At 54.5% G+C, this 23,342-nt stretch overlaps 3 protein-coding genes across 5 annotated transcripts in view; 1 reads left to right on the top strand and 2 right to left on the bottom strand.

The window, feature by feature from the left end:
* Nucleotides 1-464: 464 nt before the first annotated feature.
* Nucleotides 465-13,553, top strand: LOC104022460 (beta-soluble NSF attachment protein). Its single transcript, XM_087775313.1, has 11 exons — nt 465-1,313; nt 4,960-5,039; nt 5,588-5,704; nt 6,830-6,876; nt 6,993-7,070; nt 8,022-8,077; nt 8,521-8,605; nt 9,529-9,633; nt 9,889-9,957; nt 10,311-10,361; nt 11,224-13,553. Exons 1-11 carry the CDS (start codon nt 964-966, stop codon nt 11,326-11,328), a joined length of 1,143 nt encoding a protein of 380 aa, XP_087631439.1. The 5' UTR covers nt 465-963; the 3' UTR covers nt 11,329-13,553.
* GZF1 (GDNF inducible zinc finger protein 1) lies at nt 12,939-23,276 on the bottom strand. Of its 3 annotated transcripts, XM_087775311.1 has the most exons (8): nt 21,931-23,276; nt 19,900-19,994; nt 18,722-18,889; nt 17,092-17,249; nt 16,251-16,592; nt 14,743-15,366; nt 13,942-14,029; nt 12,939-13,075 (listed from the first exon to the last, which is right to left on the bottom strand). In XM_087775311.1, the coding sequence occupies exons 1-6, from the start codon at nt 23,274-23,276 to the stop codon at nt 15,292-15,294; spliced, it is 2,184 nt and encodes a 727-aa protein (XP_087631437.1). In that variant the 3' UTR covers nt 12,939-13,075; nt 13,942-14,029; nt 14,743-15,291. The 3 variants fall into 3 exon arrangements, with proteins under 3 accessions (XP_087631437.1, XP_009474394.2, XP_087631438.1); XM_009476119.2 differs by having other exon boundaries at nt 13,942-15,366; XM_087775312.1 differs by having other exon boundaries at nt 13,942-16,592.
* Nucleotides 23,166-23,342, bottom strand: part of LOC104022459 (uncharacterized) — a 50,962-nt gene continuing 50,785 nt past the window's right edge. The window contains exon 9 of the mRNA XM_087775309.1: nt 23,166-23,297. Within this exon, the coding sequence (XP_087631435.1) occupies nt 23,266-23,297 (32 nt within the window). The 3' untranslated portion in view covers nt 23,166-23,265. The remainder of the gene's footprint in view (nt 23,298-23,342) is intronic.

The raw sequence follows: 23,342 nt of genomic DNA, 5'->3' as shown, positions 1-23,342 counted from the left end.
CAGGTGGGCCTGCCTCCTCCCCTCCGGCGTGGGCATCCTGCGCGGGTCGGGAAGCTGGGGCGGCGTGGGCTGGGGGGGTCTGTGCAACGTGCGTCATCGTGCAGCGTGAATTGTGCAATGTGCAGCATGCATCTTGCAACGTGAATCGTGCAGTGTGCAGCATGCGTCTTGCAACATGAATTGTGCAGTGTGCAACATGCATCGTGCAATGTGAATCGTGCAACGTGAATTGTGCAATGCGTAACATGCATCGTGCAATGTGAATCGTGCATCGTGCAACGTGAATTGTGCAATGCGTAACATGCATCGTGCAACGTGAATCGTGCATCGTGCAATGTGAATCGTGCATCGTGCAACGTGAATTGTGCAATGCGTAACATGCATCGTGCAACGTGAATCGTGCAATGCGTAACATGCATCGTGCAACGTGAATCGTGCATCGTGCAACGTGAATTGTGCAATGCGTAACATGCATCGTGCAACGTGAATCGTGCATCGTGCAACGTGAATTGTGCAATGCGTAACATGCATCGTGCAACGTGAATCGTGCATCGTGCAACGTGAATCGTGCATCGTGCAACGTGAATCGTGCAACGTGAATCGTGCATCGCGCAACGTGAATCGTGCAACGTGAATCGTGCATCGTGCAACGTGAATCGTGCAATGTGTAACATGCATCTTGCAGAACGAATCGTGCAATGTGCAACAGGAATTGTGCAACTTGCAACATGCATCGTGCAACGTGAATTGTGCATCGTGCAACGTGAATTGTGCCTGTAACATGAACTGCGCAATATGCGTCTTGCAACATGAATTGTGCAGTGTGCGACATGCGTCGCACGACATGAATCGTGCGTCGTGCACCATGAATCGTGCAACACGCAGCATGCATCACGCAACGTGAATTGTGCAACGTGAACTGTTCAATGTGAATCGCGCGACGTGCAACATGCATCTTGCGGCATGAATCGTGCACCGCGCACCGACTTGCGCAGCGTGCGTTGCGCAAGGCGCACCCCGCACCGCCCATCCCGCAACACGGCTCGTGCGATGTGCAACCCGCAGCGCGCGGCCTGCGCCGTGCCGCCTGCGTCATGCGCAGGCCCCGCCCCCGCGCCCGCCGCCGCCCTCCCCGTGCACGCGCCCGCCGGTGCAGCGGAGGAGGAGGAGGAGGAGGAGGAGGAGGAGGAGGAAGGACGGCGGAGGCCGGGCGCGATGGACAGCACGGGCAAGGAGCGGGAGGCCGTGCAGCTGATGGCGGAGGCGGAGAAGCGGGTGAAGGGCTCCCACTCCTTCCTGCGGGGGCTCTTCGGGTGAGCGGGGCGGGGGGCTGCGGGGGTGCAAAAAGGGGGGTTGCAAGGTGTGCCGAGGGAGGGGTTGCAAAAGGGGGGGCACGGTGTGCAAAATGGGGGGCTTGCAAGGTGCATGGAGGGAGGGAGTGCAAAAAGGGGGGTGCTGGTGGGCAAAATGGGGGCTTGCAAGGTGTGGGAAGGGAGGGGTTGCAAAAAGGGGGTGCAGGTGGGCAAAATGGGGGGCTTGCAAGGTGTGCGAAGGGAGGGAGTGCAAATAAGGGGGTGCAGGTATGCAAAATGAGGGGCTTGCAAGGTGCATGGAGGGGAGGGAGTGCAAAAAGGGGGGTGCTGGTGGGCAAAATGGGGGATTGCAAGGTGTGGGAAGGGAGGGGTTGCAAAAAGGGGGTGCAGGTATGCAAAATGAGGGGCTTGCAAGGTGCATGGAGGGGAGGGAGTGCAAAAGGGGGTGCTGGTGGGCAAAATGGGGGCTTGCAAGGTGTGGGAAGGGAGGGGTTGCAAAAAGGGGGTGCAGGTGGGCAAAATGGGGGGCTTGCAAGGTGTGCGAAGGGAGGGAGTGCAAATAAGGGGGTGCAGGTATGCAAAATGAGGGGCTTGCAAGGTGCATGGAGGGGAGGGAGTGCAAAAAGGGGGGTGCTGGTGGGCAAAATGGGGGCTTGCAAGGTGTGGCAAGGGAGGGGGTGCAAAAAGGGGGTGCAGGTATGCAAAATGAGGGGCTTGCAAGGTGTGGGAAGGGAGGGGTTGCAAAAAGGGGGTGCAGGTGGGCAAAATGGGGGGCTTGCAAGGTGTGTGAAGGGAGGGAGTGCAAATAAGGGGGGCACGGTGTGCAAAATGGGGGGCTTGCAAGGTGTGGGAAGGGAGGAGTTGCAAAAAGGGGGTGCAGGTGGGCAAAATGGGGGGCTTGCAAGGTGCGTGGAGGGAGGGAGTGCAAAAAGGGGGTGCAGGTGGGCAAAAGAAGGGGTTGCAAAAAGGGGGTGGGCAGGCGCGTGAAGGGAGGGGTTGCGAGAGGGGGTCATGGGTGTGCAAAATGGGGGGCTTGCAAGGTGTGCGAAGGGAGGTGGTGCAAAAGGAGGGGTGCAGGTGCGCGAAGGGTGAGGTTGCAGAATGAGGGCGTGCAGGTGTGCGAAGGGAGGGGTTGGAAAAGGAGGGCCGCAGGTGTGCGAAGGGTGAGGTTGCAAAATGGGGGTGTGCAGGTGTGCAAAAGGAGGGGTTGCAAAAAGGGGGGTGCTGGTGTGCAAAGGTAGGAGTTGCAAAAGGAGGGGGGAGCACGGTGTGCAAAATAGGGGGCTTGCAAGGGGTGTGAAGGGAGGGGTTGCAAAAAGGGGGGGTGCAGGTGTGTGAAGGGAGGGGTGGCAAAAAAAGGGGGGTGCGGGTGTGCAAAAAGGGGGTGTGCAGGTGTGCGAAGGGAGCTGGGTGCCTGCAGAGGGGCAGCCCCAGCTCCTGCCCCCCCGCCCGGGTGCTGTGCCCCCCGCTCCAGCGTGGGTGAGGGTCTCCCTTCGTGCGAGGGGATGGGGGGGTGAGACGCCGCCCCCCCGTAGCGTAGCAGGGGGTGCTCCAGCAGCCCCCCTCTCCGGTGGGCGCAGCGGTGTGATGAGCCCGCTCGGCCTCTGCAGCCCGGGGCGCCTGCCCGTGCCCCCCGCCGCGTTCAGGCCACGGCGGGGGGGGGTCCCCGGGCCCGGCTGCACGGCAGCTGCGCTTGCTCATCCCAGCTTTATCCCGCTGGTAATCCGCTCGCGGTCACGGCGTCACCGGGGTTCGCCCTGGCGAGGGCTGGCCACCCCCGCGTCCCGGGCAGCGTCCCGGCGGGTTCGGGCCAGGCTCGGGGGTATACGGATGATTTTGTGCCCAGCCGCGGTCCCCTCGCGGCACAGAGGCCCTCCGGAGGGACGGGGTGGCCGGGGGGGGCGATACCCCCCAAAATGGCAAAGCTTCCTTTTTGCTGGGTCTTTTTATTCAAAAGCAGATATTCCCGGGGGTGCGAGAGCTGTGCCCGGAAGGGTTTTGAAAAACTGGCAGTTTTGGCCGCCTCAATCTTGCCGTGTTTTAATATATTTTTAAGAAAAGAGCATTTGCGGAGCGACGCTCTCACAGAGGCCCTGGTGTTTCTAAATAACAGCCTGGAAAAATCTAGTGCCCGCAGCCCCAAAAGCAGAAGTTTTAAAAATAAATTCCTCCCCAGCCTCTGGCAGATTAATCGGGCAGGGCGCGCTCCAGGGGCGTAATCCGGGCAGCAAATTGCTGAAAATCCTTGGAGCGAACCGGCAGAGATTTCGAGAGGCAAATTTCTTATTTTCCTGGGCTAAAAATAGGCGCAAGAAGAATTGCTTTTAAAATGGACGAAGAGGTGGTGGGTGACTTTGCTCTTGGCATCCTCCCGGTGAAGGGGGGTGCCAGGCCGCCGGGTGCCCGGCCAAAAGCGTTATTGAGAGCCAGGCTTTTTCCTGAAGATCTCTATTAGCTTGCACAAGTGCTTTGCTTTTTTTTGTTTGTTTGTTTGTTTTTTTTTTTTTTTGGAGACTAAAAGGCTGAAAACCGCCCGGTTTTGGACGCCGCGCAGGGTGTAGCGTTACCTCGCGCCGCCTCCTTTGGCTTTAGCTCACGCGAAAGGCGGCTTTCAAGAGCAAGACAGAGCGGTCCCAAACAAACCCGCCTGTACTTAGCGATGAAACGCGGTCGGCTGCCAGGAGGAGGAAGGGAAAAAACAACGGCAATAATAAATGTTGTCAGCTCCGGCCCTTTCTGGGGGCTGTGCGCTACGGAGGGCAGTGACGAGCTTGCAGGAGTCAGTCTGTGAAGAAATCTGCGTTTCATTAACAAAAATACTTAACGTCTTTCTCAAGATAAATTAATCATGGGGTTCGGGGAGCCGAGTGAGGCTACGAAACCCCATGGGTCAGACCCGAGTGGTTCTCTGGCTCGCGTTCCCTACCAGAGAAGGCAGAGGAGAGAACCCACCGGCGCGTCGGGGGGGGCCTGGCCTGGCGAGGTTTATTTGTTCTGCAGGCAGCAAGTTGTCTGGCATCTCTTTAATTCTTGCTTTGCTTTATGTTCCCTCACTGACGCAGTAGTTGGTTGCCTACTAGAGTTTGCTTTTTGCAGGTGTTTTTGCTGCGTGTCTGTACGAGCCAGCTGCTCCTGCCCAAAAAAAGAGGGGCCCGAGTCAAAGAGCAGACGGGGGCTCGCTCCAGCCCCCGAACTCTTTAGCCACGTGCCAGGCCCCTCGGTTGCCACATCAGGAGCGGGTTGCTTTTCTGTCCCTGCTTTATGCAATGAACAACTCTGCCTCCCCTTTCTCGCGAGGGCTTGGTTATTCGGTGCCCGCCAGCTCTGCCCGCTCCCTGTGGCAGTGGGGCTCGGGGGGATCCCGTTAGGTGCTAATTGAAGCTCTCCCTGCCTGCACCGGGCCCTGGTAAGGAGCTGGCCCCCCCCGGGAGAGGGTCTGGGGAGGGCGGGGGGCTGCTGGCCCCCCAGATCCAGCTCTCCTCTCTCTGAGCAGCATGATGCTCACCCTGCGTTTTAAAATCAGGGTGATCAGCCTCGTCAAGCCCGGGGCTGCACCACCCCAAGCCCTACTGCGGCTCTCGGCCCCCGTTTGGGGGGCAGCGTTTTGTTCCGGCGCGGTCTCAGGGGCTCTCTGGCTGCGTTTCAGGGGCAACACCAGGGTGGAGGAAGCCTGCGAGATGTACACCAGGGCTGCCAACATGTTCAAGATCGCCAAAAACTGGAGCGGTGAGTACAGCCCCCGCCGGTGGGGGGGCTGCACAGAGGGCGGCTGACACCGACTGACATCTTCCTGCAAACGTTCGCCGCCGAGTTTTACATCCCAGGCTGTTTCCATGGGGATGGTCCCTGTGGCGATGCAGTTCCTCTGCTCTGCTTGGCCCTGCTGTCGTTTAAATTTTGGGAGGGTGGTCAAAGGGGGGGTGACCTGAATGTTCCTGATGTTAAATTAGCCGGGGTGCAGTTTCCCATTTCTAAGTGCAAGCTCGTCATTCTGCAGGGACGCCTGCTCAAGGGGCGCTGCCCTGGGTTCGCCCTTCAGCAAGGAAATACCTTGGGTCGGACCTCAAATCCGATGGATTTCGAGGTCCTGCGCCCTGTGGGGATGGCTCAGCCCCCGGCAGACGCGCAGTGCCCGGCCACAAAGGATTTGGGCTCGTTGCATCTCCCGGCCTCTCTGGGTGCCGGGAAGCGACGCCTGCTTTGCCGTTTTGCGGCGGTCCCACTCGTTGCTGGGCCGGAGGGGTTCACGGGGTCGGTGTGTGCTTCTCTCCCAGCCGCAGGAAACGCGTTTTGTCAGGCGGCCAAGCTGCACATGCAGCTGCAGAGCAAACACGACTCGGCCACCAGCTTCGTGGACGCCGGGAACGCCTACAAAAAAGCAGACCCGCAAGGTAAGGGGAGCGAAATCCGGGGTCGTTTCTTGCAAAGCTGCTTAGTGGCAGAGGAGGTGGCGCGCCGAGGCTTTCGGTAGTCACCGGCTCCGCGGGGCTGCGGCTCCGTGCTGCAAACTGCTCGAAAGCCGTAATACCTCCGGCACTTCTGCTTCTCCAAAGCGGCCCGTCAGAGGACGCGAGATAGTCGGCGCCGTCTTGGTCTGCCGCGTGGGCCGGCACGCGTAGGGGTGTCATCTCTAGGTGGTCTCTGGTGCTCTGGCTGTGCCAAAGCCTTCGCTGAGGTTCGGTATGCTGCCGAGCGTTGGTTTGCCCCTTGGCAGCTCCTTTCCTGGTTTAGCTTGGCTTCGCAGATCTTAAGGAATGCTTCAGGCAGGTCTGGATCGCAGTGGGATCCCTGCCCTTGGCCCCAGCCCCCTCCCAGGGGTTTCCCCGGGGGCAGAGGCGAGGCGGGAGGAAAACGGCCCGGCCTTTGATGGGGTGAGGATAAAGGATCTGGATTCTTTAAATCTGGCTGTAAAGAGCAGGGTTGTGGTTTCCTGGAAGACCTCTGATTCCCCTTGCCCCAAACCAGCCAACCCAGCAGTCCCACCCCGCTTCCTCTGCCAGGGGCTGCAGAAGCCTAACTCGGGGCTGATCCTCCTGTTCCGTAACTGTAAAACACCCAGATTTCCTAGAAAATGGCAGCCTCTGCGTGTTTATGAGATGGGCATGTTGAATTTGGCTCTGTTGGAGGATGCAGCCTGACAAACCCGGGGTACAAATCGTTTGTATTTTGCCCATCCTAATTTTTCACGGTTACCTTCCAGCGTCGGGATTTTTGCCCGGGCGAACCGGCAGGCTGTCGGTGGGATGGGGGCGTTCGGCCTGGGTGAGCGGGGATTAGGTCTGCAGGTGCAAAAATGCAAGGGACGTTACATCTGTAGGTCTTAGGGCTGGAGAATGCCATGCCTGTTGTTCCAGACGTACACGTGTGAGCAGGTATTTATTGAAGAAGCTGGTTTGTGGTCTGATGAAGAGAAGTGTTACCCAGATCTGGTTTTTGGAGGGGGCGGGGAGGTTTTGGGCTGGGAAGTCTGACGTGCTGGCTGACTTTATCGTTTTTCCCGAACACTCATGCTGCAGAGGCCATCAACTGCTTAAATGCAGCTATCGATATCTACACCGACATGGTAAGAAGCTGCGCTGGCAGCTCGCGGACCGATGTAAGAGATGCAGCTCGGGAAACGCTGTGCGTGCCGGGCGGAGGGGGAGCCCCCGCCTCACGTGCACCCTCTGCCTTCCCTAGGGGCGATTCACCATCGCTGCCAAGCACCACATCACCATTGCGGAGATCTACGAGGCCGAGCTGGTAGACATTGAAAAGGTAAGGATGCCGGGCGCCGCCGGTGCCGCTCTGCCGGTGCTGCGGCGGCTGCATTTCCTTCCCCGGCCAGAGCAGCGCGGCAGATAAAACCCGTCTCCCGTCCGGCACCGGGCTGCTTTATGCAGGTGCGGAGTTAGCGTTAGCAGGGCGAGCGGGATTTCCGCAGCGCGGGTGTCCCGCGGGGCAATCCTGGCTCGTTGCGTGCCCCTCTGCTGAGCAGCAGCTCGGCAGGGCTGGCGGAGACGCCCAGCTGAGAAACCTTCGCGACCGAAGGGGTGTTTCACAGCTGAAAAGGGCTTTGGAAAAGTTGCAGGGGCAGTTTTGTAGCTCTTTTCCGACGCACGCAAAGGAAGCTGCTGCTACTTTTACTTCCCACTTCAGCACCGACCCTCTCTCGTTCCCGTAACCGAGGTCCCCGAGCAGGAATCCTGCAGCAGCAAAACTGGCTGCAAATCTTCTGCTTGAAGTTTGCAGAACAAAAATGTACAGTTTCGAGATGTTATTTTCTAGACAATCGTTTGCTTCCTCAGCTCCACTTCACTGGATCCCATCTCTCCCTGTTAACGGCTTCAGTGTTGCCTCTCTGCGTGCAGCCCCGCTTAAATCGAGCCCTGCTACCTCAGGGCTGCTCTGTTAACCACTTTATTGCGGCAAACCTGGCAGAAGCCTTGTCGCGCTGTGACGACAAGCGTTCGCAGTCGTTACCTCAAGCATAGCGTCACCTGTGTTAAACCTGCACGGGATTTTGGGATTTCGGGACCCTGAACAAGTTCACGGTCAAATTTCCAAGGGCAGCCTCGCGTTTGAGCGCACGGGGGGGTGGGCGGCAGGGCCCAGAAGCCCCGCGCTGCGCAGCGTGGGGAAGCTTTGGTGAATGCGGTCGCCGTGCGCTGGGCTGACCAAAACCTGCGCTTCAGAAGCGGCGCTCAGGCGTGGCGTTTCTGTCCCCAGGCGATTGCACACTACGAGCAGGCTGCAGACTATTACAAAGGAGAGGAGTCCAACAGGCAAGTGGCCTTCGTGCAAGAGTCGCGACGGGGAGGGGCTGGAGACGGGGATTTGTCCTAGACGGCCCACGCGCTTGCACGCCTCGCCGGCCAGCCTCTTCCAAAGTGTCCTTGGGGGGGGGGGGGGCCAGGTCCTACTTAGATTTTTGGTGAAGGTTCTCATCCTGCGCGCAGGCTTGTCTGGTTTGGGGTGCCTGCTTTGGGTGCAGAGGAAGCACAGAGGGATTGCACGGTGTCTGACACCAGGTCTGCGCGAGCTGAAGGTCTCCCTGCTTTTCTACGTGCTTTAATTTTGGTTGTTAAAAAGAAAATTCCCCTAATTGGCAGCTTTTGGGTCCCACTTTTACGCACGCTAAGTAGTACAGGTAGTGCTTGGAGGTACCAGGGAATGGATTTCTTTTTTCTCCCTTCAGGACACACTTACTTACTTTAATTGATTGCAGCTCAGCCAACAAGTGTCTGCTGAAGGTGGCTGCCTACGCCGCGCAGCTGGAGCAGTACCAGAAGGCGATAGAGATCTACGAGCAGGTGAGGACGCGCGCTCCTCCGAGGGGGCTGGGGCGGCCTGGCTGCCAGCGCCCGCGCGGTGCCGGCCAGCGCGTCCCTCGGGGGCAATCGCGGCGGCGGGGACGCGACGAGTTTTCTGCTGTCGGGCGGAGTTACCCGCAGCTAAGTTTTTAAGGACTCTGCTACATGGGGGATGTTTTGGGTCCAGTCGGGGGTGAACGGTTTTCTTGTTTAAATGGTGCTGCGGATTGGATGAGAGATGGAAATTAGAGAAAATCCTGAGCCGAAAATGTCTTGGAAATGAAAAGCAGGTCAGTGCCTCGGCCTCACAGAACTGCCGCGGCCTGGAAGTGCCTCACCTTACTTATTTCGGGGTTGATTATGCCTTTACGAGACGTGGTTTGCTCCTTCGCTTTTGAGAGCTGCTCTAACTTAACCAAAGGCATTTTATTCCCCTGAATTCTGTTGTTTCTAGAGAAAGGCTGGGGGAAGGAAAGCTATAATTACACTTTGGATCGTATTTACAAATACATTTGGCAGAAAATTTCCCCCCAGATTTGTAAGCCTGATGATTGCCCTGCTTTTGTACCAGGTATTGACCTGGCAGGACTGGCTTTTGTGCTTCTGAAGGGTTAATGTTGGCGCGGGTTTTCGCCGAGTGGGCTCGCCTTCCCCTTCCCGCGTGGGACAGGCCGTGTCGAGGTGCCGGTGCGGGACCCCTGCCCTGCTGCAGCGGCTGCCGGCGGGTTGCTGACCTCGCTTGGGATTAGTTAAAAATCCGTCCGGCTTCCCAGCAGCTCTTGGTACAGACGCTGCCATGTTTTCCGTTGTCTTTATTCACATGATGGTGCCGTGCGTAATTTTAATCAGCTGCCCTGTTTTTAATTCAGTTCTTAACGATGCGGTTTCCTTTCCCAACTCTAATAACATTTGTTTGTGCCTAGGTCGGAACAAACACGATGGATAACCCTTTGCTCAAGTACAGCGCGAAAGAGTATTTCTTCAAAGCCGCTCTGTGCCACTTCATCGTGGACGAGCTGAACGCGAAGGTGAGTGGGCTCGGAGCGGTTGTCCCAAGCCGCCTGCCTCCCTCTTAATCCGCCTTTGCCGGCTGAGACGCGTTCTGGCGCGCCGTGGGATCGGCGCGGCTGTCGCACGGCCCGAAGCGCCGTCGTGTCGGATTGGATTCGCAGTGACCTTTCCCGAGCGCTCTCTGCGGTTTTACGACCGGGAAGCAAAAACGGAAATAAAAAGCAAGTAGCTTTGTGTGAAAAAACGAGCCTAAGGGTTGTCTTCTCTTTCAGCTTGCGCTTGAGAAATACGAAGAGATGTTCCCAGCGTTCACAGATTCACGGGAGTGCAAGCTATTGAAAGTGAGTGAGGCCGGTATTAAAAGAACAGTCACGCTCGCAAACACAAACCGCCCTCGGCTTGGCGCTTTTTCACCTGGCCGGAGCTTTGGTCGTTTATGCAAACGTTTCAGAGGACGCCAGACTCGCTTTGCACCGGGTTTGTACCAGACTTGCGGAAGGAGCTGCAGCAGAGAGATCGTTCTTCCAGCTAACTTAAAAAAACCCCCAAGTATTTTTGTGTTTGCGGCGGGTGGTTTGGGGAGGTTGCGAAGGTGCCGCTGCTGGATGCGTGGGTGCCCCGCGGTCCCCAGGGATGAGACGCCCGCGGGAACGCGCGGTAACGGAGTATTTTCTCATTTTTAACGGTGTTCTAGAAACTGCTGGAAGCCCACGAGGAGCAGAACTGCGAGGCGTACACCGAGGCAGTAAGTAGTCACCCGTTCGCTAAGGTGCGTGCGGTCGGCGGGTCGCTCCCCTATCTTTTTGGGGCGCGTGCGCTGTTCAAGGCCGCGTAAGCGCGTGCCCCAGCTGCGAGCGGAACAGCGGGCGCCTCGCTGCTTGCCCGTCCTGCCAGGGAGCACGTCCCTGCCGGGGTCCTCTTCCAGAGCACGGGAAGCTCCGGCCCGCCTGCGCTCCAGCCCCTTTCCGCGTTCGACAGCGGCTTAAAGCGCGCTCTGCGGTTTTGGATAGAGCTGCTTTATTTTGTGTTACGTTAGGCGTTTCTGTTAGTTACGTGTTTCTGTTACATTAGGTGTGTGTGTTAGTTAGGTGTGTGTGTTAGTTAGTTAGGTGTGTGTGTTAGTTAGGTGTGTGTGTTAGGTGTGCATGTTACGTTAGGTAGGTGTGTGTGTTAGGTGTGTGTGTTAGGTGTGCGTGTTACGTTAGGTAGGTGTGTGCGTGTTACGTTAGGTGTGTGTGCGTGTTACGTTAGGTGTGTGTGCGTGTTACGTTAGGTGTGTGTGCGTGTTACGTTAGGTGTTTGTGTTACGTTAGGTGTTTGTGTTACGTTAGGTGTTTGTGTTACGTTTGTGTTACGTTAGGTGTGTGTTTGTGTTACGTTAGGTGTGTGTTTGTGTTACGTTAGGTGTTTGTGTTAGTTAGGTGTTTGTGTTACGTTAGGTGTTTCTCTTACCTTTTCGTTTGTTACCTTACGTTTATTTCATTCCTCTGGGAAGACTACAAGTTTTCAAAGACCACACTTCAGGAGCTGCCGAGCGCTGCTTTTGCAGCAGCCTCATTGGCTTTCGAGTACCTTCGCTTAAACTCTGCGTGTGTTTTCCCCCATAGGTCAAAGAATTCGATTCCATATCGCGGCTGGACCAGTGGCTTACAACCATGTTGCTTCGCATCAAAAAGTCAATCCAAGGAGAAGGGGACGGGGACCTGAAGTGAAGGGCACGCAGGCCGAGCCATCTGCTCGCGTTACAGCCAAGGACCGCTCCGGGACGCGCGATACAACACCCAGCTTTGTTTTGTCGCTTACAAACCCCGTGACTTGTGTGTTTCTTTAGTATCCCGCTCTTTGTCGTGACAACACGGGTAGAGGTGAGGCGAGGCGATGCTCAGCCCTTTCGGAGGCGAAAGCAGCGCTTCTGGCAGCAATCCTTTCTTGGTTTTGTTCGCTGTGAGCCCTTACAGCTGCTGTTTTTTCCTGCTGTTCTGTCTTAAGGCTCAGTACCGTTGATTCCAGCATGTAAATATTTTGTCCGCGCCAGTACAGTACCAATAATTGCTTCTGAGCTGTTGCTGTATCGTCACTGTTTTCTGTTTGTGAAGGGACCTCTGGCAGATACACTTGGACCGCGGTGGTTTGGTTTTTAACGGTTGAGCTTTTCTAATGGTGCTGGGGAAAGGCTTTGAGACTCGCAGACAGCGCGCACGCCTGCGCGTACCTCCTGTACGGATACACGCGCGCACGTACGGGTGCAGAATGCGGAGGGGGCCAGGACTGCCGCGACCGGTGCCAGCCCTCGCGAGCAGGCCGAGTTGTGGCGTATTTTGTATTTCAGATCTAAATATAAAACGTAAGGATCTTCTCTATTTTCTTGGATCTATTTTTCCACTTTATTTTGTGGCGCACGCACCCCCCCTCCCCCCGAGATGACCCGACCCCAGTAATAATCTGTTTTTCTACCTTTTTATTTACGTGAACTCCCGCTGCTGTCTCTGCCCCAGGTCTTTGGGTAACAGCCCTTCGCTTCCGACCTCCGTGCTGTTGGCGAAGCTGCCAGCCCCTCGTGACGCGCGAAGGCGTTGCCTGAGACTCGCTGGAACGCAGAAACCTTGTTTGCGTTGTCCGGGCGAAGCGAGCTCGCTTTGAAAAGGTGTAGACACGTGTAAAAAATTCCTGCACTCATTTTAGAAATGGGTTTTAAAATGTCTGCAGCCCAGGCTCTTCCGTGCAGCGCTTTGTTTAGCTGGAGCTGATTCAGCTGCCTGCTAGTTCGTGTGTGTATATTGAGATCTTCCAGCTACATCGTGGAGTAGAACGCGGTTTGGCTTATTGGTCTGAGGGGTTTAGTTCCGTTGCCGTGGTACTTTACCGCTGACTTACGGAAAAGAAAACCCAAAACCACCCCTGGTACGCGCCAAATTAATTTTTTTTTTCCCTGGCTGCTCTCACTGCTCACTTGTTTTCTGTAGAGCGCTCCGTGCAGCCCAGCTTGACAGAAAAGACCCGTGAGCGGTGCAGACCCGGCAAGGGGAGTGCATTACGAAAGCCTGGAGGGACAACGCTCGTTCCTCCAAGCAACTTCAGTTTCTCCTTAAGGCCACTGCTCCCCATCAACCTCTGTCCGCCACAAAACCGGCACTGGAGCCGAGACCCTCACCTTGTCTCTCCGCAAATTTGGGGCAGAAATACTTGACGTTCCCTTTAGCGCGCGCTCCCGGTCCGTCTCTGGAGACGGGCGCAGCCCTCCGCTCATCAGGAGGAGGACTGACGTTTTCCGAGGGCGTCCCGTTCCCGTGCCAGAGTCCTTCGCGCGCTTGTGCCACCTCCGCCGGGCAGAGAAAACACCGGGCTTAGGCCGCAGCTGGCGTGGTAGGTAGGCGGTCTTACGGCTAACGCCGGATTAGCTGCCGATCTGCTCTCGTGTTGGACAAGAGGGCCCAAAGACGCCACCGCCGCTGAACTCCCCTGCGGTAAAAGGATGGGGTTGGAGCCGTTTCTGTTGAATTTACCTGTTTCCCTAGTGAGCCGAGACCCGGCGTGTTGAGGGGTTTGCCTTGACTCGAACGCAGCCCCTCGGGCGCCGAGGCGCGGGCTGCGGGGTTTACTTTTCCTCGCGGAACCCAGGCGAGTGGTTTTTGCCTTTTCTGGTTCACTTTTCCGGTTGTCGGGATTGGGCGTGCTTGCGCCAAGATGCGTACGGAGCTGGCGGACCGGAATACCGCACCCCGGGGCCGTGGGGTCTGTTACCGCGCTCTGGAGTGAACGTCGTCCCCCGGCGCGTTGGTGGGACCCTTTCCAAGTGACATCTGCCACTCTGCTGTACTCCCCCCCCGCCCCCGTACACAACTCTGTACTATGAACACTTACTAATGAAATGGCCTTAGCAAGAATATAATGTTTTGTGTGAATCTGTACCTTAATAAAGTGAAAATCATGAACGTTAGTGGTGAGAGACCTTCTTTCCCGGCCAAAGCAAGAGGCAGGCTAAGGCCGGAGCCCGAGGCGAGGCTGCAGGGCGGGATGGGAAGAGCCCGTGCGCCCAGCGCTTCCCTGCCGGCAGCGTGGTGCCCTGTCAGGGAGCATCCGGGGGGGAACGCTCCTCGCGGGCAGCGCTGGCCGAGCATTTTACAGGGCTTGTTGTACAGCCTGTCGGAAATGGGAATGTCCCGAAGCGTCACATTCCCTGTTCTTCCAGGCCTGGTTCTTAACGCCTGGCTAAGGGTAAGATTGGGGAAAGGGGAGGTCGAGCCCAGGCTCTCCCCGCGCTGCGCTGTCGGGGCCTGAGGAAGAAGAGCGGCACCCGAAGGCTTCGGAGCCGCGTTAGGACTCACCTCAGCCTCAGCGCATCCACAGCGACGCGGGTCTGCGTTGCGGGGAGGGTGCGGGACCCTTTGGCACCGTCGTCAAGCCACGGGGAGGCTCAGGCGTAAGAGTTCAACGTTTTAATAAGAACAGCTCGTACGAGTAACTCGCTTCCGTACATTCGCGGAGTACCAAAGTTCCCCTGGCTACAGGCGCTAACGCTCAGGCTTTAAATATATCTACAAACGCTTTACATCGGTCACTGGGGATACCAAGCTTCAACAGGAACATCGTGCTTGAATAAATATTTCAAATATAACCTCTTGGAAATGTTCTCTTTAAAAAAATTCCCTTTCTATAGATTAAGCTCTGATTCCATGGTAACACATCAGGCGTCCCTTCAAGGTTCAAAAATAGCTCTGTGCCAGGGTCTGGGTATCTTTATTGCTCTGCCAAGCCCGAAGCCTTAGGCCGGGCCCTAACAAGGCTCGGTTGTGCTTCCCTTCACGCTAACGCAATCTGTCAGAAAGCTTTTCTCACAGCTTCAGCTGAGAAAGTTTCTGTGGAAATACTACGTTAGTATTAAAATAAACAGAAAAGCAAATGAGAAATGGGAAAAGCTCCGGATTTTTACACGGTGCCACTGGGACTCTGATCCTGCGTGGGAAGCGTCAGCCGTACCAGCCAGCGGCTGTTGGCTCCCAGCTGCTCCCCAAACCAAGAGCCGCCGCAAAGGCTCCTGCCCTGCACGGGGACAATTCCCCAAAGTCCCTTTCTCGTTCCAGTTCAGCTCCAGCGTTGGCGCTTCAGGAAAGGCAGAAAACGCTTACCCTGGACAGAAGCTCCCGGCTTTCCCAGCCACTGGCCAAGGGGAGGAGACGTGAAGGAAAGAGCGTTCTGGCAGCGAGGGGTGGCGCTGGGACCCAAACCGGCGGGTGGCGGAGCCGGCCGGGTGAAGCCGTGGTTTCGGAGCGCGGGCCGAACGGAAGCCGTCCTCGGGACGCTTTGTCACGTTTCCTTACTTCGAACGGACCAGAAAAGGCGCGGTGCCGGGGTTGTTCTGCGGAAACTCAGCAGCAGATGCTCATCAGGAAAAGCCCTTGAACTCTTAAGTTTTTATTCATCACTTACGTTCTTGAGGCCTGCTCTTAACACCTCAGCGGGGACAGATAAACAGACACTGGGCTAAAACTGCCGTTCGGATTCCAGGACGGCCTCACAGACAAAGCATTCACGCTCTGGGAAATAAAGGCCGAAAGCCCTGCAACAGTCCCGTACGTTTTTCACTTACTTGCATCTTTTTATCCCATTGGTCATAGGAACCCCGACTGCCTCCCGTTTGTACCCGAATGTACCTCTGGAGCTCTGGCGCTGGTGAATTACCTGGAGCAGCCCGACAGCCCAACGGTCTTTGACTTTTCCCACCAAGTATTAATGTAAAAGCAGGTCTGCAGCTGTGAACAACAGCGATGTCGAAGCGCCGGTGGAGAGAAGAGCGCGGCTTAGACAAAGAGCTTAGATACAACGCCAGCAAGCTGCCTTGCTACCCCAGCTCCTCCAGCAGAGCCGAGGTGCTGCTTCTCGTTTTACAAGAGGCGTTTTGGTCTCCATTGCCAAGCTACGCGCAAGCTGGAGCGGTTCGAAGACGCAGACTGGCTGGCTGTGAGCGCCAGACTGCGCCCGGCTGCACCGAGGTGTAAAAATACCACCACCGCCTGCACGGACGCAGCCCTCGGCGCCCATTTTGCAACTAGAGAACCGAAACTCCTGGAATGAAACTCTATGTCTTTCCCAAGCTTGCTCCCAAGGAGCGAGCTGGCTCACTGTTCGGATCTTTGGCAAAAGCAGAGAGAAACCAACATTTCCTGAAAAGCAATTTAGTAAAACTTATTGTATGTATGAATTTCCACTAGGGAAAACACAATGACTTTCGTTAAGCTACTAGGCTGAGAAAGACAACATCATTTCTCTTGATTGTACGCGTGTCACCGACCCGAGTGGAAACGGAACTCGCACCTTCCTTACAACCCCCCTGAACGCAGGTCCTGACTTTCACTGCGGGCCAGCTAGAGCGCACAGGCTGAACTGCGCCCTTCCGTTCGCAGGGAATACGCTTCCCCGCTGTGGGGTTACTCTGCCCTGCCTCCAGGAGACGGAGCTGTACGCCTTGGAGGCGGAGAATGAATTTTTGGAGGAAATTCTGGAAATCCAGTGCATGTCTTTCACCTCTAGCCCTGCTTCCCCTGGTTCCCTCGGTAGGTTACTGGCAAAGTCAAAGGACTGTACAAAGGGTGCAGCTTAAACTGGATTTGTAAATACCGAATTAGTCCATATTCACCAGAGCATGAAGCTGCGGCTGAATGGAGTCAGTCTGCGTGTGTAGCACTGTCAGCTCGCTTAAAGTGGTAGCAATGAGGGCCTCCTGGGGTCCCGGCGTCCCGTCTGACTTACAGTCTGTTCCCGCGGCAGAACCGCTGTCGTGCAGCGCAGTCACGCTCCCCGGGACAGCCGTCAAGCTTTGATAGTGGCCGTTTTCAGGGAAAGACAGCAGCTTCTCCGGTATTTTAGGGGACACATCATACTCTTCGTCGGGAAGCTCTGTTTTGTGACCTTCATCGTTCTTAGATGCTCCTTCAACAATGACAAGGAAGGACTTCCAGGGTGTGTTTTTATCGTGTATCTGAAAAGACATAACCAAAACCCAGGAGGTTGAACACATGGTGACTGTCCGGGAGGCAAAAGCTTGGACCCAACCCATACCTAACCCCGGTAGCAAAGGTCTCTCTTTTCATCCCACATAATATCCCCAAACTAGGCCAGCGTACATCCACGCGCTGATCCGTGTCCCTGGTGAGCTTCCCGTTTCCATAAAGGGGAATTCTCCTCTCCCTTGCCAGTTGCGGGGGGAACACGCTCAGAGGTCACACAACAAATCTGTGACTGAGCCGTCCTCAGGCGTGACCGCTGTGGGCTATGCCACGACGGATTCACAACGGCTCCACCGCAGCCTCGGGACTGAACACAAACCATTTGAGTTTGTAATGCCGTGTCAGAGAGCGAGCGACATCCTAAACCCGACAAAAACTGGACACGAATTCCCCTCCAGGCCTGACGAAGCTGACGGGTCAGTACGCGGCCACGGAGAAGGGCTACAAGGTAGTGGGGTGGCAGGTTCTTACCGATGTGTGCCGTCGGAGGGTGGACTTGTCGGTGAAAGTTCGCCCGCAGGCATTGCACATGAACGGCTTCTCGCCGGTGTGTATTCGATGGTGCCGCTGCAGCGCGTTCAGCTGCGTGAACTGCTTACCGCACTGGTCGCAGCAGTAGGGTCGCTCGCCTGCAAGCAGAGCACAGCACTGAAGCGGTGACGTCGGGGTATCGCGAGCGCTGCGCGCTGGGGATCCCCAAGCAACCCCCGTACTTCATGAAACCATGAGGCACGCACAAGCATCTTCAGAAAACAAAGCAAGATGTTTTCAGAATTCTCACAGCGGGGTAAATTTTGACGGATCTGAAGCAAGCAGATACTCACAGAGCCAGGGTAGACCCACAGCCCCGGTAAATCTGTGCCACCACTGAAGCCTCCACGTTTTTTACGCGTATTTTCCATTAGCAACTAAAGTCCTGTCCCAGAACGCAAGCTGTCCTATCTACAAGGCAGGTTCTGTGAGCACAAGCACCACAGCTGCTCGTGCCCGCCAGGTTCTCTCCAAACACACCACAAGCTGTCTCGCTGCAGTCGCTGTATTAAGCGCTTTTTGAAACAACCACGCGTTTACTCCTTCCTTGGCTAAGGCAGAAAAAGGGATACCCAAAAACTTGCTGACAGACCCAAGTGGCGTCACAGAAAAAGAGAGGACGTTCCAGAACAGGGAAAAACCGTTCAGCTCAGCACTGCCGTGCCGAGGTCCCCTGCTCCCCCCTCGGGTAACGCCACACTAGGCACACAGATGCGGGAAGTGAAGAAAGAGCAAGGCACGGCAGCCACACAGGAATTCTGTTAGCAGGGAATATTGGCAAGGACGCTTCCCGCAGGGCGGCGCTGGCTAAGAAAGGGTGGTGTTTATTGCATGGTGAAAGCAACACGAGTATTGGCAACCTGATGTAGTGCTGAATAACGCGGGCTTTAAGAGAGCAGATAAGAAAACTTAAGAGAGCGAGCATGTCTAAGATTCCACGGGAGGGAGGAAATTGAGAGCTAGCAGTGGGAAGACAGCAGAGCGCTGTCCCTCTAAAGAGGCAGGGTAAGAGAATGTAAAATGGCGAGAAATGCTAAGGTTGCAACGAGCGAGAGCGACGGTTCTCTCGTCCTTCCACACCGACACGAAGCCCAGGTGACACCGACAGCACCATCCCAAAGTCAGCGTTACCGTACCTACGGCCGCCGCTTTCTACTCAAAAACCAGGGGAGCGGGTGGGAATAAAACAGACGCCGAAGCGCAAATCCAAGCAGGAGAGACTGCAAACGGGAAAGGAGGGCAAGCACGAGATCAGCACTCCGCAGTGCTTTGCTCAGAGCTAGAACATAGCCCTTTGGTCACCCCGGCAGCGGCATGAACAACATCTGCGTAGCTCTTGGAAGCATTTCAGAGAGTCGCTGTAACTCAGTAAGCAGCACAGGGAGTACTACTGGGAGAAGGGAAGCGGAGGAAAGAACAGGCTGCATCCAGAATCAAAGCGTGCAGGCAGGGTAGGAATTAAAGTGTTGGGAAACCCCAGCTGAGAAATTCCTTCTCTGAATTAGGCAACTGTGAGGTCTACGTCTTTAAATCGTGGTGGTTTGTTTCAAGCGAAAAGAGCACCTCCTACCTGTGTGAACTTTTATGTGCTGGTAAAGCGAGTTCCTCTGCGCAAAGGTTCTGAAGCAAACTTCACATTTGAACGGTTTGGATCCAGTATGGATTCTGTTGTGGTGTTTCAAGTACTCCTTCGAGGCAAAGCTCTTCCCGCACGTTTCACACATAAAAGGCCTTTCCCCTACAGCAAGGGGGAAAACGAGACTTAAACCAACATAGCGTCTGAGAACGCCATTAAACACCACGGGCAAAAACCGAACGCTATTAGATACAAACGAACCGCACGCCAGCCTCGCAAAAGGGTCCGAACGGGCCGCAGCGAGAGCAGCGATCTCTGCCTAAGGCAGAGAGCTTTCCTGCGAGAAATCTGCACAAACCCGTCCAAGCGCAAGGGCAACCACGCTAACAGCGCTACGCAGCGCGTGAAAGGCCTGGGGAGATCGGCAGCTAGCCGTCTTCCCGCCATCGCTGGAGCTGTCCGGCTTACTCTCGTCATCAACACAACGCTGCAGGCCTCTGATGAAAGGCCTCCCCCTGCAAGCCAACTTCAGTTATGTGCGTCTCGAAAAGCGTTCTTGGAATTATATTTCATTGTAATTTAGTGTTTTCTGCTCTCCGCATCCAGTTACAAGTCACGGGCAGAAGGCAGGCCGTTCTCAGACAGGTCAATTAGGAGAGGCAGAAGTACCACTGGCAATCGCGGGTAGCGCGAGCTGTCAATTCAAAACACCAGTTTACACCACGAGGGGTACCCGGGAGAAGGACACGTGCTGGTAGAAAGATCAGAACAAGCCAAGACAGCTGGTTTGTGTTCCTCGGGCTAACTGTTCCCCATTTACAGAGAAATCATTTTTCTCTTAAGAATTCAACTAGACTTTGTATCGATGACAGATCTTTGGATATTGAACGCTATCCCAAGCAGCCTCAGTCCACACTCAGACGCTGGATCCCAAGCCAGATGGGAACTCATCTTCTCTTTAGTCAGCTCCTTTTACTTTCCCTGCTGTCTGCCTATCTACCTACAGGAACCCTTCCCAGTAAAATCGTGTCTAGGAATGAGAATATCTGATTTTTATATTAAAAAAAAAACCCCAACAACAAAAAAGCATTTTCTGAATGCAAATAAGATCTCCTGGTTTCACAGCAGGCCTCCTCCTCCTACAGGTAATGCATTGCAAAAGAAAGCCTTACCTGTGTGACATCGTTTGTGATATATAAGCATGTGATTCTGAGTGAACCTGGCACCACATTCATCACAGACAAAAGGTTTTTCACCAGTATGGATTCTGAAATGAGAAAGCAGCATTAAAGCACTAAGGCAAATCTCTTTCCTTTGCAGCACAATGCAAGTTGTCTTTACTTTGTGGCTGCTCTCCGAAGAGTGACTGTATGCCTCTGCAAGATTTTAGACTCTCTTAAAAATACCGTCAGCTGGCCCAAATTCCACATCGTGGTTTCTGCAGCGCTGCTTTTATTGCTCGATCTCGCATGTGCTGCATGATCAAGGCCCAGATCCAGAAATTTCTTTAGGTAAAAACAAATTTTTAAAGGTAAAAATTGAGTAAAGTTTAGAAAACTTGTATTCAGATAGACAGACTGAAAGAAAAAACGTAACCGGCTTTTGGGATCTGAAGTAAAGCAGGTATCTTTATATTGCCACTGTTAATGAAATACTCCACGCAGAACGTGGAATATTCCCCTGGCACGCTGCTCTCCCAGGGCCATCACGTAGAGAGTCACTGCCTGCTCCGGAGCAAGTGGCACCCGAGGAGCGGAATAAAGACGCCACTTTTATACAGTCATTTTCCTTGCTGTCACCCCAAACTCGTGGTGTCATCTCCCGAGGCAGGCTGTGCGCACAGAAGGGCAGTTTACAGAATTGCTGCTGCGCCATTTTACCCCAGCTTAAATTTTTGAGCCCATGCACGCTTCAGGACTCTCTTGAACAGTGCTGCAGGCACGCAGCCAGCAGAGGTCAGCTTTCAGGGTGACACAGATCAACAGGAAGAGCACGGATGTAAAAATACATACAAAAAGATGAGAAATCCTCACCGCAGACTGCACACAAGTTAGGACAACACTGAGTTTCCAGCATTCGACAAGCTTATTGAATAGTCACAGTGGTACACAACGGAGGAGAAACTCCACTTATGCCCAAACCTCATTTTTAAAGCAGCACCAAGCAGTTACTTGCGGTTAGGAAAGGACTCACGACGAAAGAGAGATGCCGTACAGCTGCATCAGCAATAACATCACAGGAGCACGCTAGCAAAAGTTATGCTTCTGGACAGGCTTTCTACCACCAGGAGTAAACCCACCGGCTTCAAAAGGGGCAGCGAAACAAAGCAGCGCTTAATGAACCCTTCTGCCTTGCAGGAAATGCCGCCTAGGAATCTGCTGACACTACTGCATTCTCTTTTTGGATCTGAGCAGCAGTATTTTGGGATATTTCTTCTACACCTCCCTCTCCACGCTTACTCCCCGGCTATAATCTGAACTTTGGGTGCAGATGACTGCTTTGGGAGACTGATAAGAGCAGGCTAAAGCCTTTAATAGCTAGAATTTTTGCCTTGATAAACACGTCTCTCCCGTGAGCTTTCAAGGCCACGCGCTTGCACCTCCACCTTTGAGTCTCACTGCAATAGAAGCGCTACAAGTGATTTCATCAGCTCCGTGTGGGTGCCTGCAGCGCTTCGCTCGCCTCCAGACGGTGACGTGTCAGCCTGTTTCTAGTCACATTATCAGTTGTTTTAGCTTAGCACCCAAATCTGGCGTTCCTGAATTTAATACACGGCCAGATCTTTTCAGAACATTTTCACCCTTATTGCATAACATTCTTCTATTGAATATAAAGAGGCACCAAATTAGGTGAAATAATTATAGCCCTAATCCTACAAATAATTTGGCACGGGGGTTGCTTTTCTCACGTAAAACATCCCATCGACTCTTAATAGGTCTGCTCCCACGAGAAAAGTTAACTGTGCGCTTCAGCAGCGGCAGGCCTCGGCCCATGCACCTCTACTTTGGCTTAAAGAAGATTACAGCAACTCCCTTAACCTGAAAAGCGGGGGGGGGGGGGGGAGCTAAGGAAAAAAGGAAATACGGAAACTTTCCAGCCAGTTACGTTTTACATCCCCACTTCACTTGAAGGCTCAAGGTGTGTTCTGGGGGATTCTGCTTCTCCCCCCAGAATCTAACAAGGCCAGTTAAGTCTGTTCATACCTCATGTGTGTTTTAAGTGCAGAAGGCTGAGAAAATTTAGCCTCACACTCTGTGCACCCATAAGGCTTGTCGCCTGTATGCGTCCTTTCATGGAGCCTCAAGGCAGTTTTGGAGCTCAACCCCTTTCCACACTGTTGGCACTGATGACGCTCCCCACCACCCTCATGAACCTGGAGAATGTGCCTCTTGACGTCCTTCTTCCTCTTGAACTTCTTACCGCAGAGCTCACAAGGGAAGTGGCGCTCGCTGCTGTGGACATGGCGCTGATGGCTTTTTAGGTTGCACCGGTTGGCAAAGGTCTGACTGCAGGTTTCACACCGATAAATGATTTCGGCTGCAATGCCGTGGCTGTGCTTTATGTGCTTGAGGAAGCTTTTCTCATACAGGAATTCCTTCTCACATGTGCTGCACTTGAAGTTACTGCCTCGTTTCTTTTTATCCTCCTCAGATTTTTTCAGGTTTTCTTCCAATTCAAAGTTGCCATCGCATTCTTCGCTTTCAGGTTTGATGTCGTTCTCCGCTTGCTCCTCCCCTCTCTCCATGTCACACGTATCCTGATCTTGAGGATGTTTGTTTTCTTCAACAGCAACCTCTGCGTTCTTCTGCTGCTCTCTCAGCCGCCTTGTGTATTTCTTCTTCGGGATTTCCACAAATACCTTCCTCCCAGCCAGCCTCCCGCTTGCCCTTCTGATTTTGGCATAAGGAGGCTTCATCGTTTCCTTCTTTTTGTCCATTTTCTCTTTTGATTTGGTAGCCGGCATCTCAGGAGACATTCCGTTGCTGGGCCTGTCTGCTGGGGAATCCGGAGGGTCCAGCGGACAGTCTGCCTGGTCAGCTTCTGCCACAGCAGCTGCTTTGGACTCGAGCAAAACGCTCGGCTGGGTAGCGCTCTCTTCCTCAGAGTTCTGCGATTCTGAGAAGTTTTGCAACTCCAGCAGCACCGATTCAAGCATCTGCTTCTTTAATTGAAAGCAGGTTTCCGAGAGGTCCAAGCACTTCAGCTTTTCGGCTATTTCTAGCATACGCTGCACTCTGTCTTCTTCCACTTCTACCTTGGCAGTATAGACAAACTCAAGAAACGAAGCAAAATCAGCAACCTGGACCTCATTCAAGAACACGTTGGTCCTTGGGCCGTCCATGCCCTTCTCATTAAGGAACACCTCCTTGAAAAATTTGCTCGTTGCTGCCAATACCGCCTTGTGAGCAACAAACTCTGCCCTGACACCTTGATACTCCACGCTGACGGTCACGTCGCAGAGGTGGCCCAGGAGACGCAGCTGATGCATTTCATTCAGGAGGTTGATAGGAGAGGACTTGGATTCCAGTAAAACCGCATTACTTTCCATCTTTCTTCTCTCTGCAAAAAGCTGTTAACAACATTGCACATTAGCTATTTGCACGGAAGCTAACAA

This window comes from Nipponia nippon, unplaced genomic scaffold (assembly GCF_047370975.1).
Source record: "Nipponia nippon isolate SJK-2023a ecotype South Korea unplaced genomic scaffold, ASM4737097v1 scaffold_4, whole genome shotgun sequence".
Lineage (NCBI taxonomy): Eukaryota > Metazoa > Chordata > Aves > Pelecaniformes > Threskiornithidae > Nipponia > Nipponia nippon.
The sequence above is the reverse complement of the archived record's forward strand: the minus strand, read 5'-3'. Positions and strand labels throughout refer to the sequence as shown.